The sequence below is a fragment of the Anolis carolinensis genome, chromosome 3, assembly GCF_035594765.1.
Source record: "Anolis carolinensis isolate JA03-04 chromosome 3, rAnoCar3.1.pri, whole genome shotgun sequence".
Classification (NCBI taxonomy): domain Eukaryota; kingdom Metazoa; phylum Chordata; class Lepidosauria; order Squamata; family Dactyloidae; genus Anolis; species Anolis carolinensis.
The window spans coordinates 245,095,972-245,112,599 of record NC_085843.1 but is presented as its reverse complement, the minus strand read 5'-3'; the positions used below and the strand labels follow the sequence as shown (position 1 = coordinate 245,112,599).

The following is a 16,628-nucleotide window of genomic DNA, read 5'->3' as shown; positions in this document are numbered from 1 at the left end:
ACTATCAAACTATTCTCATTGTCAGGAAGCTCTTCTTTGTATTTTAGATGGGATGTCTTGTCTTCTAATATGAACATTAACAACCTCACAAGCAAGCCTCCTCCTAGCTTACATGAACAAACAGCCTTACCCCCACAAACACAATAGCTTCAATCCAACAAACACCCCCCAAAGACTGTCTGGGGCTGGGGACATTTAAAACAATAGACAGAGCTCACCTTATCCTGTCTCTTCCACCATGTCATTATAAAAGGCCTGTTTGTTAAGCTCCAGGGACTGGAGCTATATAGAAAGCTAGCGGCTGCTAGCTTCTCCATCAGCTAAAAGTCTTTGACTCAGTACCTCTTAACAGATATCCTTTTCCCTTAAGGCAATATTTTGAAGTAGAGGACTTGAGGCTACACACACACACACACAAAACAACATTAATGAACATAGAAGCATGCTTCCACTCCATTCACATAAATGATCAATCCTAACCCAACTTGCTCATGCTCATCAAAAACTAAAGAACATTAATGAATGTGCAAGCAAGCCTTATTTCAGCTAACACCAATAAACAGCCTTGCAGACACAAAAGCATTTCCCCAGCAAATTCTTCTTCCCAAAGACTCCTTGTGGATGGGAAGGATCAACCCAACAGACACAAGCTCACCTTATGCTTTCTCTCCCACCACATCCACACAAAATGCCTGTTCATTGAGCTCCAGGGATTGGATTGAAGTTTACCAGTCCTATGAACAATCTTTATGATTTCAAGCTTCTAATACTAGAAAGTTCAAGAAATTTTATAGAGAGGAGAAGCATTTTATGTTAGGGATATCGATCTGTTGACAGCATATACACAGGCTCTAAGGAACTCTTTGCACAATATCTGCTCTTCAAAGTTTCCCACTCTCAATAGCCCTGTAAAAGATAGAGAAATTGTTGGTTCTTAGAGATGCTGTCAATCATTGGTTCTAAACCAAAGAGTCAAAGTTTCCTTGAAAAGCCCAGGTCTGTTCTCGATAGTGATGAAGACCCAATATATTGATTCTAATTCCCAATTAAACAATACGTAACTTTAAAAAAAGTAATTCATTCTTGTACTGGTGACTAAGATTTTCTATTGTTCATTAAGCATGGTTTAATGTCTATCCATATAATCTATTTAAACATATACATAAAGTAAATGAATGTCTGCCTTAGATGTGGCACAGAAATCACACTAGATCCCCACTAAGGCTCTTGGAGCAACTCATTGCCTTTTTGTCTCTGCTTGAGGCTGAAAAGGAGATTATCTAAACTCTAATTTGATTAAAGTAGAATGGTTTACGCAATGTTCTCTTCAGAGTTATTTTTATGGAAGATGACCTCCGGAATCCCCCAACAAACACGGTCACTAAATAGAATGGCTGGACAATTTGACCTCCAAAATAAGTGTTGCATACTCTATTCCTTTCTTGTAATTGAATTTTGGCATGTGAGAATCTTCACTTTTCCTCTCTTCATGTTTGTATATTTTTTATATTTTGATATGGTTTGGAGAAAAAAAATCAGAAATGAAAAGAAGTAAATGTGTAACTTTTTCAAAAAATAGAATAGACTTTAACACATCCAAAATCGTGACATGCAAAACATGAGGTGTTTTGATGATTGGCTCTCTTCAGCATTTAATAGCTAGACATCACAATGGCCACCCCATGGCTAGACTATAACAGAATCCAAGATGATGACAATGACTTCATATTACTTCATATCACATATTACTGAAGATAGTGTTGGTGAAAAATGAGTGAGGTGAAAGACTTGGCTTGAACCTGAACTACCTGAAAATGAGCAGTAGAACAAAACAATGTGCAGGAATATTTTCCTCAAACTATTGCATTCCATGATAGACCTATGGATGGGCGGATGGATTCTGCTTCAATTACTAATTCTGACTGGTCAGTCTATGATATTGCTTTATCATATTTCTGAATCCTATTTCTTCTTCATAATCTTTTCCTTTGTCTTCTTTTTACTTATACCTGCCTTTCTCGCAATGAGATTCAAGGTGTCTAGCAACATATTTGAAAGTCTAAATCAGCAGTTCTTAACTTGTGAGTCCCCAGGTGTTTTGGCCTACAACTCCCAGAAATCCCAGCCAGTTTACCAGCTGTTAGGATTTCTGCGGGTTGAAGGCCAAAACATCTGGGGACCCACAGGTTGAGAACTACTAGTCTAGATAAAACTACAATTCTCCCTCCACATTTGCAGTTTTGATCTTTGTAGATCTGATTATTCACTGATTTGATTAAAATGTTGTCTGTAGGAATCTCTACGAGCTTCAGTGTGACTCCATGGTGAATTTCCACCAGCTTTGTTGGAGGACTCAGAGATTCCAAGTAAGAACAGCTCTCTAGCAATCTCAAGTTCCACCAACACATTTCTGTGTTCAGCTTCTAGCTGACTGACTATAGAGTCATGTCAGAAGACCTAGAAATTCCTAGAGAAGTATTCTCTCAGATAAAAAAGCCAATTTCTTTATTATAATGAAAGCAAATATAGTTCTTCAAATGGACTGAACCCAAACCATATGGGGCTTTATAGCTCATCGCCAGTACCTTGAATTACACCCAAAAATGGATCGACAGCCGGTGGAGCTGTTGTAACAAGGGAGTTGTGTGCTCCCTGATGTAAGATGTCTCAGTCCAGTCAAATATTTAGATAGCCTTTTTTGTTATTTTCCTTCAGAAATGCTGATTTGTACTCAGTGGAGACTTCCAAGTCCTCCCATTCTTAAGGACAAGGTGCCAAAAAAATTGGGGGAAAGCAATAGCTGATCAATGTAGGGATTCAGTGCTAGAACTCTGAAAAATCCTTTAATACTACATGGTCCCTCCGTTTGGTCCTCACATGTAGTCTTCTGATGAAAATCATGAGGCATGTGTCTGTTGATGGGTTAAGTCTGTGCGACTAGATTGATAAGTTGACAGGATGCTGGAGAGCAGTGGGTGCTGACTGGAGAGGTGTGAGGAGGTGCTCCAGTGAGGAAGGATCTCAGCTGTGACCAGGCATTGAGGTGAAAAGAAGTGAAGCACAAGCAATAAGTACCTGTGCCAGCAGAAGGTAAGCACTACTCACTTCTTTAATAATTTCATATACTAAATATCTTAAATCTCAATTAATGTGATCAGTGTATAAGGGTAACATCTGCACTTGGATGCATGAGTAAATGCACAACTGTGTGCAGATGGCATTCCCTTGTACTGCATTGCTTTCAGCAAAATGCATTGGAGTCATGAAATACTTTAATACTTTCAATGCACACTTTCAGGCTGCCTTCTAGGCTCTCTCTGGACAAAGTTGAGTGCCTTTTCTTAGCAACCTCAACAGACAGGGATAGCAAAGGCATAAAACAGGCATAAGCTATACAAAAGAAGAAGGGGAACTTTTGTGAAAAATTCTTGCAACTCTTCACATTCATACAACAAAAAAGTAGATTTCATGAAAATTTAGCACAGCATGCTAGGTTCGAAATGAAATCAAGATGAACAAAATGATGTTCTAGATTACTTTACAATGGATTTCAGCATAGTGCCTGGATTAAGTGCTTCAGTCTACCATTCTATGCATATATGTGTGTGTATGTGTGTGTGTGTGTGTACATGTGCAAAATCGTATGCTATGCATGCCAAGACCAGAACACTGGCTTCAGGTATTTTGAATCCATTGTGTTGTATTTCTTTCTCTCTCTTTTAAACAAATATAATCTAGTTTCATAATGTATCAGATGTCCAGAAGAACAGGGCTATATCTTATGAACTATTTTCCATAGTTGTAAACAAAAACATCAAAACGTGATTGCACAGTTCCCTACATTTTGACAGTTATCTAATTCAGATAAAAGAGTTTATTTCAGCTGCTGCCCAAAACATAAAGAATTAAAACTATCTCCCCTTACCAATCAAAATATTTTTTACAAACTTGTTCAAAACTTTAGCAATGTAAAAATACGACAAAGCAAGGAAGAACATTTAACACATACTTCAATAAACCCCTCTTCTGTTCTATCACCTTGCCTTTCTATATTATGTTTTCCATAATATAGAAATCAGCATCTTCTATGTGCGTTTCTCTGACCTACATTTTATGATCAGGTTGCACCGGTTAGGTGGTTGATCTGATACGGTACATCAGACATAAGCAAAGGAAGCAGCGAGAGCCGTCTCTTCTTGGCCACATGGTGGAGCATCATCGAAAGAAATCCTTAGTACATTTTAACTCATTGAGGTTACTGTCAGTGTCTACCTAATTCGAAAAACCTTATGAGAAAGAAAGAAAGAAAAAGAAATAACACAGGGGAGGCTTTAAAAAAGTGTCTTGCTTGTGTGTGAGAGAGTTTGTGCATCTGTTCTACCTATGAGGTTTCCCTCCTCTCTGCTGCTCTTGCAATGCTTAGCCAGGCACTCGAAGGAGATCAGGAAGGAGGCTTACTGAAATGACCGTGCCTAGCATCAGCCCCAGTTGCATTGGTGTCGCGAACGGTGTCTGGTGCAGCAACGGCGGCAGCAGTAGCAACAGCCATCACCGACATGGGCAAGAGCAGAGCCTGAGTCCCACCGGCCACCTCATCACAGCCATCTGCCTCGGTGTCATTGGGAGCCTGGGTTTCCTGAACAACCTCCTGGTTCTGGTCCTTTTCTGCCGGAATAAAGTTCTCCGGTCTCCAATCAACCTGCTGCTGATGAACATTTCATTGAGTGACCTGATGATATGCATTGTGGGCACCCCTTTCAGCTTCGCTGCCAGCACGCAGGGCAAGTGGCTCATTGGGCCAGCAGGCTGTGTCTGGTACGGCTTTGCCAACACCTTCTTTGGTAAGTACCACTGTTCTGGCATGTGGTGTCTGTCTGACAGCATGCTTCTTTTACTCCAGTGTATGACTCATTTCTTCCTTTTGAGTAGTCTGCTCAGTGTATCCCATCCTGTATTGCCAGCTCTGTGTATTATTTGTCGAAAACCTGGCAATTCTGTCAGATTAGGGCTCTGAGCAGCCTTTGCTGACTTGACAGAGCCTTGCCGAAAAACTGAGATGCTAAAAGTGGATGGGATTGTTAAGAACAGGAACAAGATGATATCGCTTGTTGGGAAGACAAAGAATTTGTAATGCAGTGAGGGCTGTGAGCATGGAGGAATGTAAGTTAGGAATACGACTATTGTATGTATTTACAGAACATTAGGCTTTTCTCGCACTTTCTCCCCCGCCCCTTCTGTGTGCAAGAGAGAGATGAAAATAGGTGTTTATTAATGCTAGAGGTTTTATAGACTTCCACCCCAAAGGAATAACTATGATCCCTGCTCATATAAAATGCTGGAACATGCAAAAGACCTCTATGATTTAGGTGTGCAAGGAATACATTAATAATCTGGCTTGGTGGTAAAGTTTTGTGGATTATGTGTGCTTGAATGCAAGAAGAGAAAGATTTAACTGCTTGATGATCGGGCGTGGGGAGAAGATAGTAAGATGTAAGGGGAATGCATTCATAGGCATGTGGCTTTATTCCTGATTTGTTTTTTTTGCCTTTGGGTATAGTATTGCAAGTATAGGATAATGGAGGTCTTTAGAATACTAAGAGATGAAATTAGGAGTCTAATGTGTGCTTTCAAGTAATTTCTGACTCAATGGTGACCCTAAGGCAAACCTATCATAGGTTTTTTTTTTGCCAGGATTTATTCAGAGGAGGCTATTTAATGCTTTCCTTTGAGGATTAAAGTGTGACTTGTATGGTCATCCAATGGGTTTCTATGGCTGGGCAGGGATTTGAATCCTGGTCTCTCACTTTCCCAATCCAGCAATCAGACTACTATACCACATTGTCTTTGAAAGTCTACTACAATGGGTAAAATTGTGTTTTGAAACGATGGGTAGAAAGTGAGTACCTGCGAGTTGTGTCTCTGGATGGTAAAATTAGTATAAATAGTAGGCTACAATCTTGAAGAAGTTGAAAGATACTTATGAATAGACATGTCAAGGATAGCACCAAGTTTGGGTGGAAAGTTCACACTGGTGCTGAACATATGCATAAAGAACCGAGGGGTGTAAATAAGGTTAACATGACTGGGTTAGAAAGTATGGTGACTTACTATAGCAACCCTCCTTCCTGCCTGCACCCCACCCCTTTTTCTGAATTTGCCAAGGATTGAAAATCCAGAGATAGTGAAGAAGTTATTTAAGTTATTGCAGTTGATTGCAGTTCGGTTTGGTATTCGTTGCTTGGTTTGGTATCCGTCCCTCCCAGGCAAAAAAATAGAAAAAGAGAAAACAGTCAGATGTATTGCAGCCATCACTGTCAATGGTAAAATTAAAGAGCATAACCATCCTTCTTTTTTTAAAAGGATTTTTTTCATGTCAGGAGCGACTTGAGAAACTGCAAATCGCTTCTGATGTGAGAGAATTGGCTGTCTTCAAGGACATTGCCCAGGGGACACCCAAATGTTGATGTTTTCTCATCCTTGTGGGAGGCTTCTCTCATGTCCCTGCATGGGGAGAAGGAGCTGACAGAGGGTGCTCACCCGCTCTTCCTGGATTCGAACTGGCAACCTTCAGGTCAGCAGTCCTGCCAGCATCACCAGAGGCTCCAAAAAGGAAATAATCTAATGTTATCATTGTTTTTGTCTATTTTTCCTTCTGTAAACTATAATCTTTAGATAAAATTGAATGAGAATTAAATTCATCAATAGGCTCTTGCTTATTGTCAAAGAATATACAGAGTGTTTTACATGTAGGAAAATTCAAAGGCATTTATATTGTAATTGCTGTGTTGTGTTGGCTGGTTTTTTTGCAACCCTTAAGAAAGTGTCATCATTGAGCCATTTGCAAGCTGAAAGGAAGATGTAGTATGGGTAGTATGGGTTAAACCCATGTGCCGGCTGAACTGCTGACCTGAAGGTTGGCAATTCGAACCTGTGAGATGGGGTGAGCTCCCATCTGTCAGTCCTAGCTTCAAATGCGGGAATATGAGAGAAGCCTCCCAACAGGATGGTAACACATCAAGTCGCTTCTGACACAATAAAAAAGTATGTGGAGGAGGAGGTTGGTACTTTCCCTCTGAAGTTATGAGGAGCAAAGAAAACACAGCAACTTTGATGCTTTTGGGAAAAGAGACACAATATAATTCGCTATTTTCAAGGGCTGCATTTTTGGTCAGACATCTTTAGTTTCTATTTACAAAAACACCACCGCAGAGGTCCATCAAGTGTAGCCCATTAGTTTTATGGAGCTCCAAAGTGCTTTTAAAAATGTGCATCCCATAAAGGGAGCCCCACACACTTTGGACACATTGTGTCACTTGTACAGACTGTTTCAGTTCTCTCACATGTGTGTCTTCTACTTGGATGATATGCAAAAAGAAAACAAAAATAAATAAATGGATGAGATCCGATACAGGCAGTCCTCAAGGCTCTGTAGGTTTGTTCCTAAGTTGAATTTGTATGTGAGTCAGAACAGATACATTTTTAAGTGTAACTCCAGACAAATATACATATATCCAATTTTCACAGGGACATAAGCATAGTGCTTTGGATAGCACAGGGAAGGGTGAACACCCTTTTGGTGTTGGTTTTGCTGTTCAGAAGATTTCACCTCACTTTCTGTCCCTGTGTCAATTGGATTTTGAAAAATTGGCTTCTTGTGGAAACAAAGATTGGTGCTAAAGCTTCATTGGAGACACCTTTCCCCCATGATAACTTTCCCAGGAGTGAATTTCCCTTCTGAGGTATAGATTTCTCTCACTTCCTCTTGTCTCACCCCTGTTGTTAAGTATGAGATATTTGTAACTCGGGAACTGTCTATGTTATCATTCTACCAACAGAATATTAAATATGATTATATAGGTCATGAAACTCTTAGTCAAAAAACTGAGGCCCAAATACTGAGTTTATCCAAATGTCAATGTTAGTGGCGTACTTTAGCTCTTATAAAAAAGGAACCATCCTCTTCTCTGAGTAGGGCGATTTACTGTAGTTCCTTCCTCATCCATCCAGACTTTAGTTATGGCTGCTGGAATTTTGTAAGTTCTTTGGCATAGGTTTCCTTTGCTTTCTCCTTCACATCTTTTGATACATGCCTGTGTATCAAAGACACTGTATCAAGTGTTACCCTTGACTTAATCATAAGTCATATCAAAAACTATATTTTTGGCCACAAAACGTGCCCTTGACTTATACATGAGGTCGACTTATAAACATGTATATACAATACTTCTATCAATAGAAATATAAATGCCCCACCCTCACCCCTGCATCTTAGAAGCTTCCTGTGGATGGGACAGGGGCAAGAAGGGAATACATTTATTTTAATACAACTTTGATTTTAACCTACTGCATAAAAAAAAAATCACTATCAGTGAGAGGTAACCAATTGAAATGGAATAATGGTGGGTTAATAATCCTGCACAATCACTCCGAAAATATACACACACACACACACACACACACACAGTAGAGTCTTGCTTAGCCAACATAAATGGGCCGGCAGAACGCAGAATAAGCGAAAATCTTAATAATAAGGAGGGATTAAGGAAAAGCCTATTAAATGTCAAATTACATTATGATTTTACAAATTAAGCACCAAAACATCATGTTTTACAACAAGTCTTCCACTTGTTTGGGAGCATGGCTGCACTTGTGTTGTTGGGCGTGTTGTTGTCTAGAGAAACAGCTGTGGATCCGGGTGGGAGGCAGACTGCATTGGATAATACAGAACATTGGATGAGCAAAGGTTGGATAAGCGAGGCTCTACTGTATTTCAAATCTGATAAGCTATTGCAGAGGAAATGTTATGAAATAATAAGGAAAGTCTTCTAATCCACATGACATATTTTAGCTGAGAAAACAGCTTGACCTAGAAATTCCAATCTCCTGTACAACAAAACAACTTTTGATGAGTAGTGATATTTCTTGTTTCAGACATTGTTGTATGTTTATTTTACAAGTTACCTTTTGAACTTTTGGTTGTTTTGTTGGTGGCTGTTGATACATTCTGCTCCCCACTCCAATGTGTTGCTCCTACCCCAAATTAGATCCTAATTTGTTACTTGGGATTTTAAAATATAATTTTATTTAGATTTGTTTCAAGTACAATACACATTACAAATACTTAAAGAGAGAAAGGATAATTAAAGAAGAAAGAGAAAATGTAATATAGGAACAAACAGAGATAGAAGAGTGGTTTCTGACTTTTTTTTCAGTGGTTATACAGGTTGAGCCTTTCTTATCCAGAAATCCAAAAATCCTAAATACTCCACAAGCCAAAATGTTTGTTGTCAGTTGCCCCTTTCTGCATTTGGGAAATGCGGGCTAGTTACATGTCTAGTGCCTGCTGGGTTTTTCCTCACTTTCTCTACCGCTGTCAGAAATTTGTGGAGGAAAAGCCACAGGACTCCAGTTCCTGTGGCTCCAATCACATAGGATATCTGAAAAAACAAAAAAACAAAAAACAAAACAAAAACATATGTCCTAGATACCTCTTCAGTTGTCTGCAAACTTTGCACCCTTTTAGCAAAGTAGACCTCATAGCTGGGAAGGGATAGAGGGGAAAGTCCAGTTGGAGTCTTCTTCTTATAGGGACTTACGTAAGCAAGGTGCAGGATACAGGGTCATCCTTTCTCTCCCCCTTTCTTTTACCCCTCCATCAGATTTTTGGCAGTGATGGAATCTTCAAAAAACTCATTGGTGTTGGGTGTGTGACTAACATTATTTCCCACATCCCCATTTATACAGGGAAATACAAGTATCAAACAAACAAACAAACAAACCCCATCAAAATCTGAAATCAACCCTTCTGGTTCCAAGCATTTTGGGTAAAGGAGACTCAATCTGTGCTAATATAGGCTATAATCATGCCTCTGTCTCTAAAACAACTTTTTCCATGAATCAAATATGGCTAATTGTCATAACCAAAAGTTTTCCTTTTTTTTGCAAAAAGTCGATAAAAAGTTTCCAATAATTTATAAATGTCACTAATGATTTTTCTTTGATCAAACCAGAGAGTTTTTCCATTTTTGCTACATCAGCCAATTTTAGCATCCACTCCTTCATTGTAGATATAATTCAATTCTTCCATCTTTGTGCATACATTGGTGCATACCTTGACTCTCAGAGTAGTCTTCCATGGCTCTTTTGAAAATAAGAAATAAACAATTGTATTATTTGTTATTGTTATGTGCTTTCAAACCGACTCGAACCAATGGCAAATCTGGTTTTCCTTGACAAGTTTAACTGAGAAGAAATATGCCATTGCCTTCTAAGGCTGAGAAAGTGTGATTTGCTCATGGTTGTAAAGTGGATTTCCATGACAGATTTGAATCCATAGTCCAAGAGCACTCTTGCTGGATTACATTGAAACTATAAAGATATCTATTGCCTTTAGAGTTAGATCTCATCTCATCTAAATTGTCCTACATAAAACTTATTAAAAAGCTTGATCAGAACTGCCTCTATGGTAGTTTTGTTGTTAACTGTCATAAAGTTGATTTTGACCCATGAATAAGAGATCTTCAAATCACCCTATCATTACCTTACCAAGGATTATTGTCACTTCTAAGGAGTCCTCTCTTCTCCTGAAATGGCCAAAGTATGACATTTTCAGTTTAATCACCTTGGCTTCCTGGGAGAGTTCAGGCTTCATTGTCTTTTAATACTCCACAATATCCCCGGAGCTATTCTTCAGCACCACATTTTAAAAAAATGATGTTCTTCACTATGCAGCTTTCACAAGCATACATAGAAGTGGGAAAAATGATGGTATAGACAAGTGGTTCTCAGCCTGTGGGTCCCCAGGCATTTTGGCCTACAACTCCCAGAAATCCCAACCAGTTTACCAGCTGTGAGGATTTCTGAGAGTTGAAGGCCAAAACATCTGGGGACCCATAAGTTGAGAACCACTGACGTAGACAATCCTAACACCATCCAGTGATATCTTTATACTTGTCTATGTGGCTAAAATTACAGCTTCATTTCCATCATAACTTCAGTCACATAGGTTTGCCTTGACTACTCAAATTAACAGAAAAATCTGGAATTTAGAGACACCACTCTGCCCCTGACATGCATCAATTTTCAGGATAGTGAAGAAGCTTGTGCTGTCACAAAGGATATCATATTATATTCATTTTGCTTACATAACGTCTTAAGAGAGTGATACTGAAAGCTGCTATTACCTGACATTTTGCTTGTATGGTCATTGAAATGAATGATCACTCTTACCTAAAACTTGTTTGTGAAAAAGAATGGAATATAGATATGCCAAAGCAACAACTGAAGTAAAAGTTATAACTGGGTCAATTTTTAGCATGAATCATTTTGAATTGGAGTCAGGTTTTGATACACATCTGACCATTCTTACCACATTATACAATTGCAGGCCTCTTCAAATGCTTAGCTTTATGTTATCAACTAAAGGTCTCGTTGTTATGAGCAATAGTAGATTGAGATTGAAATGGTGGGGTCTTTTTGTGACTTGACATTTTTAATTTGTCAAACTGAAGCTATACATAAATGTAGGTTATGCAATTATTTTTGCAAATTAGAAAGCCTTTGGGCATCTTTTCCTGATGAAGCTGTTTTTCTCTGTCCCCCTTTTTGATGGTCTGTGAGGGAAAACTATACTTAGAAGCTGAGCAGAAAATATATACAACTCTCTGTATGTTTAGCTTGGAAAAGTTAAAAAGGTGAGACAATAGTCATATTTAAATTTTTGCAAGGATGTCATGTTGAAGAGGGAGCAAACTTACTTCAAAGAGTAAGGCACGGAGCAATGGATTCAGGAAAAGATTCCACCTAAACATTAGGAGAAACCTCCCGATGGTAAGAGCTATTTGACAGTGAAATATGCTGCCTTGGAGTGCAGCAGACTTTCCTTCTCTGGAGGATTTAAATCAGAGGCTGGAAGCCATCTGTCGGGAGTGCTTTGATTGGACATGGCAGAATGGGGTTGGACTGGTTGGCTCTTCCAACTCTATGATTCTATCTTTTCAAGTTAAGAGTTAAGTGTGCCATCAGGTTTGATCCAGAAAAAAGAATTTTCTTGTTCTAACAGCCAAAGATTGAAGAAAGCCTGCTGTAAAGCAGGACTTCTTGAACTTTTCCACTCATGATTACTTTTGGCCTGATAAATTTTTCCGTGACCTCGGGAATATAGGTATATAAAATAAGTATAAAAAATCAAACATTTACTGATAACAAATCAGCATTTTCAAGACTTGTTAAAAAGGCTGAATTTCTTTTTTATGAAGTACAAGTGAAGCATCTTCTGCAGAGACCACTATAAACAACAGATTCCTGCAAATGTCTAAAACAGCCACTAAATGATTTTCAATCAACATTGAGCTAAGGGGACCTCATTTGGGATCAGAACCCACAGTTTCAGAATCAGTGTTGTATAATAGTAAGGAAAATTAAATCTCTAATTCGGTTTTTGCAGGTGCCCTGGAAGCAGGAAATGGAAGAAGGTACAATCACAGTTCTAGATCCTGGATCCTGGAGTGATCACATAATTACAGTTCTATGATTACACTTTAATTGCCATGGTCTCATCCTTTGGAATCTTACAATTCTGAGTTTAGGCTGAAGTATTCTCAGCCAAAGAGCTGTAGTGCCTCACCAAACTACAATTCCCAGGATTCCAGAGAATGTTGCCATGGCAGGATAAAGTAGAATCAGAATGCTTTGGATGCATAGTGCTACTGCAGAGGTGTGTTTCTATTTATTGGAATCTTCCTGTGAATATTGTTTTATTTTTATACAAAGTTAAAAATAGGCATCACTGTTTTTTAAGAAACACATTGGATTTTATTTTGAATGGGATACACATGAATATCATCTTTTGCCCTGGACCTGACACAAATTTCATTCTGCTGTTATTCAGACTGTTTCCCCCGTGTGTTTTCTTGCTTACCTGGATGAAATGTTTTTTAATGAATCCAAATGTTCATCACCCATCTATCTATTGGTTTGCTTATCTGTCTTTCCCCAAAACCTCTCATGCAGCCATGGGCAAACTAAGGCCCAGGGGTCGGATGCAGCCCCTGGGCAATTACCTCAGACTCTCCTCATTTTCCCTGTCCTCTCAGCATAAAGACATGGTGGCTCCCCACATCCTTATGCAAAAAGGACAGGGGAGAAAGGCACAGAGCAAACTGAGAGCCCTCTGAAGCGCTCTCAGCCACTGCATGTCTTACCCTCCTCCCGGCACAAGGACGGTATGAGTGACCCCGTCCTTATGCTGAGCGAACGGTCTGAGGAAGGAACACAGCAGCTAACAGCCCTCCAGAGTGCCCTGGAGAACATCCCGAAGATCGGGGAAGGAGAATCAGGGAGGAGCAGTTGCGATATGTCTCATTTTGTTCCCAGCATAAAGATAGGGCGAGCAGCTCTACCCTTATGCCAGGAGGACAACCTGAGAATCACATCCCCCCCCCCCCAGCCCCATCCTCTCACAGGCCATCTCCCCCTGGCCCAGCCCTCTCAGTTGAGCCCACAATGCAAAAAGGTTTGCCCATGCCTGCTCCAATGCAAGGAATTTATATATTTCAAAAACTAACTGGTGATTTTATCCCTTGTTTGTCTCTTATTGCTTTACTTCTCTGGTAATGAGGGTTTCCCCTCCTTATATATTATTCAAGCTTAATATCTAATGAGGAAACAAATGAGAGGCTAGCAGGAGGCACTGATGCCAAAGTATTTGTTAGCTCTCTGAAGAAGTTGTTATCTTCTGTGAGCTGGCATCAGGAGAGTTTGCTGCTTGAGGACAATACAGTACCTCTTCCTATTACACGAAACCCCGGGAGCGGCGTGAGTGGCTGCTGTTAGCTCCAGCTTCTGCCAACCTAGCAGTTTGAAAACATGCCAATGTGAGTAGATCAATAGGTACCGCTCAGGTGGGAAGGTAACGGCGCTCCATGCAGTCATGCCGGCCACATGACCTTGGAGGTGTCTATGGACATCTCCGGCTCTTTGTGTTAGAAATGGAGAGGAACACCAACCCCCAGAGTTGGTCACGACTGGAATTAACGTCAAGGGAAAAACTTTACCTTTACCTATACAACTGTAATGCAAGAATTGAGATCCTAGCCTTTAACCTATTTGAATACAAATTGTATGACTGGACGTAACGTCAGGGGAAACCTTTACTTTTACCTTTACTCCTATTACATGAACAAAACCCTATAGTGCTGAGAGTGAAATCTCCCCTTGATACTGCAATATTAGTTGGCTTGTTTGTTGGGTGGGGACCAGGTCATGTAAACAGCTCTATCTTCTTATACTCTGCATCCATGGAGTACTTCATGTGATGGACCATAGTGAACACTTTGGAAATGAACGACCTCTGGCCCAAGAGTCCTATAGAGTTGAGCTGGAGGACCTAGAAAAAACATTTTGTCAGACATAGATAAATGAAACTGCAGATACCACTCCTGCAGATATGGGCATTGTGTTATATCTCAGTGGGGTACTACTCACCCCCTTCTGAGCTAAACAGCTTCCTACTGGGTGGCTTGTGCAAGAAGCAGAGTTTGAGAAAAGTGGCCTGCATCTGAGTAAGAATGAATAAGATTGCATTGTAAGGTTTCTTTCATATGTGTGAATTCCTTTGATGGCATTAGGCCTGCCACTTTGGAATTGTCTGTGGTATAGATGGTTGGTATGTTAACACGTTGAATCTATGCATGACAAATATTTTACAGACCATATGTGGGCACCAACAGCAGAAAGTAGTCAAGATAGCAAAGCTTATTAATGAGGAACAATACAGAAGCTAGGAGAGGCTGCAACAGATTGCTTTTGCCTGAGCCTACTGGGAATGGTGAGATTTGACCCCCTCCTCTTGTTTCTGTGGAGTGAATATGGAGCCCCTGATGGCACAGTGGATGAAACCCTTGTGTTGACAGGACTGCTGACTTGAAGGTTGAGTTGCTGGCCTGAAGGTTGCCTGTTCGAATCCAACCCGGGGAGAGCGTGGATGAGCTCCCTCTATCAGCTCCAGCTCCATGCAGGGACATGAGCGAAGCCTCCCACAAGGATGGTTAAAACATCAAAACATCCGGGTGTCCCCTGGGCAATGTCAATTCTCTCACACCAGAAGCAACTTGCAGTTTCTCAAGTCGCTCCCAACACACAAAAAAATGTGGAGTGAATTGAGTGCTAAATAGTTCTACGCTTTGAATTTAGTTTGTATGAACTAATGTAGATTGAGGAGAAGAAAATGTAATGTTTGAAATGCAGCTGAAAAGATGGAATGACAGAGAAATCATCACGATTTGTCACACTTACTCAGTCTCAGGGCCTTTCCACACAAGACCATAACTTGTGATGGGCCACGGGTTTACTTGAGGTGTCCCAAAAGGTAATGAGAGGAGAGCTTTTATCTCATGTGAAAATATTTCAAAGGAGTTTCTTTGTAGGTGAAAAATGTTACAGTGTATTCTTGTTTATATATGTGAGTAAACAGCATTTGAAAAACCTTCTACATTCCCATATTCAATAAATATAAAAGGGTAAGGAGCAGGCAGCAGCTTGAAGGAAGATTTTGACCTAATGAGTCACATATAATACATATTTTATGCATTTTATTGTACATTGCCTCTAGCACTCTACAGCAGAATGGCAATGTATAAATATTATATAAAAATATGTTGCTTGCAATATCATTTTGGAGAAATGCAGAGGTGCTCAGAAAAAGAAAGGAGCTGATGCAAAATTTGAAGGCATCTAGTTCTCACACTTCATAACCAGATGGTATGAGGACATGAGAGTACAGGAACTCTCCGAATTACAAACACCCAACTTACAATGACTCATAGTAAAGAAGAGGGGTGAGACAAAAGGAAGTCAGACAAATATATCCCTTGGAAGAGAAAATTATTCCTGTAAGGGTTATCACAGGAAAAATGTGTTTCCACTGAAGCTTGATTACTAATCATTGTTTCCACAACAAGCTATTTTTTTTCTAAATTCAATTATCACAGGGACAGAAAGTAAGGTGAAATCCTCTGAACAGGAGCACAGATAGCAAAACCCCTCCCTATGCTAGCCAAAGCTGATACATATATATAGAGCTACACTTTAAAAATGTACCTGTTCAGACTGATAAACACATTAAATTTAAGAACAAACCTACAGAACCTATCTTGTTCATAATTACAGGACTGCCTGTAATTGCAAAGGAAAGAAACTCATTTCTTTTAAAAATATAAGCAATCAGCCAACATAATCCCTGCTTTCTTCCATGTGTACAGAATCTGCTTTTTAGTTTAATTTTTTTTGTTTTTCTTTTTTTGCAGGGTGATGGTGGTTATAAATCAATGTTCTGTTTTCCTTGCTGTTTGGGTTCTTCATGTCTCTTGCTTGGGTTCATTGATTTAAAAAATCACATTTTCCTCACACTTTTTGCCTTTTAGTTGCAGTCTTTTACACATGAACTTGGGCCTAAGGGTTTGCCTAGACCAGCATTTCTCAACCTGGGGGTCAGGACCTCTGGAGGGGTCGCGAGGGGATGCCAGAGGGGTCACCAAAGACCACAAGAAAACATTTCTGATGGTCCTAGGAACCCCTTTGGCAGGGAAGGTTGAAGATCTCTCTACCTGTCCTTCTCTTCCTTTTTGAAA

The 16,628-nt window shown here is 39.8% G+C and overlaps 1 protein-coding gene across 1 annotated transcript in view; it reads left to right on the top strand.

The window, feature by feature from the left end:
• The first annotated feature begins 4,143 nt into the window (after window positions 1-4,143).
• LOC100558074 (vertebrate ancient opsin) overlaps window positions 4,144-16,628 on the top strand; it is a 137,942-nt gene continuing 125,457 nt past the window's right edge. Inside the window, exon 1 of the mRNA XM_008106312.3 lies at window positions 4,144-4,841. Within this exon, the coding sequence (XP_008104519.1) occupies window positions 4,463-4,841 (379 nt within the window). The 5' untranslated portion in view covers window positions 4,144-4,462. The remainder of the gene's footprint in view (window positions 4,842-16,628) is intronic.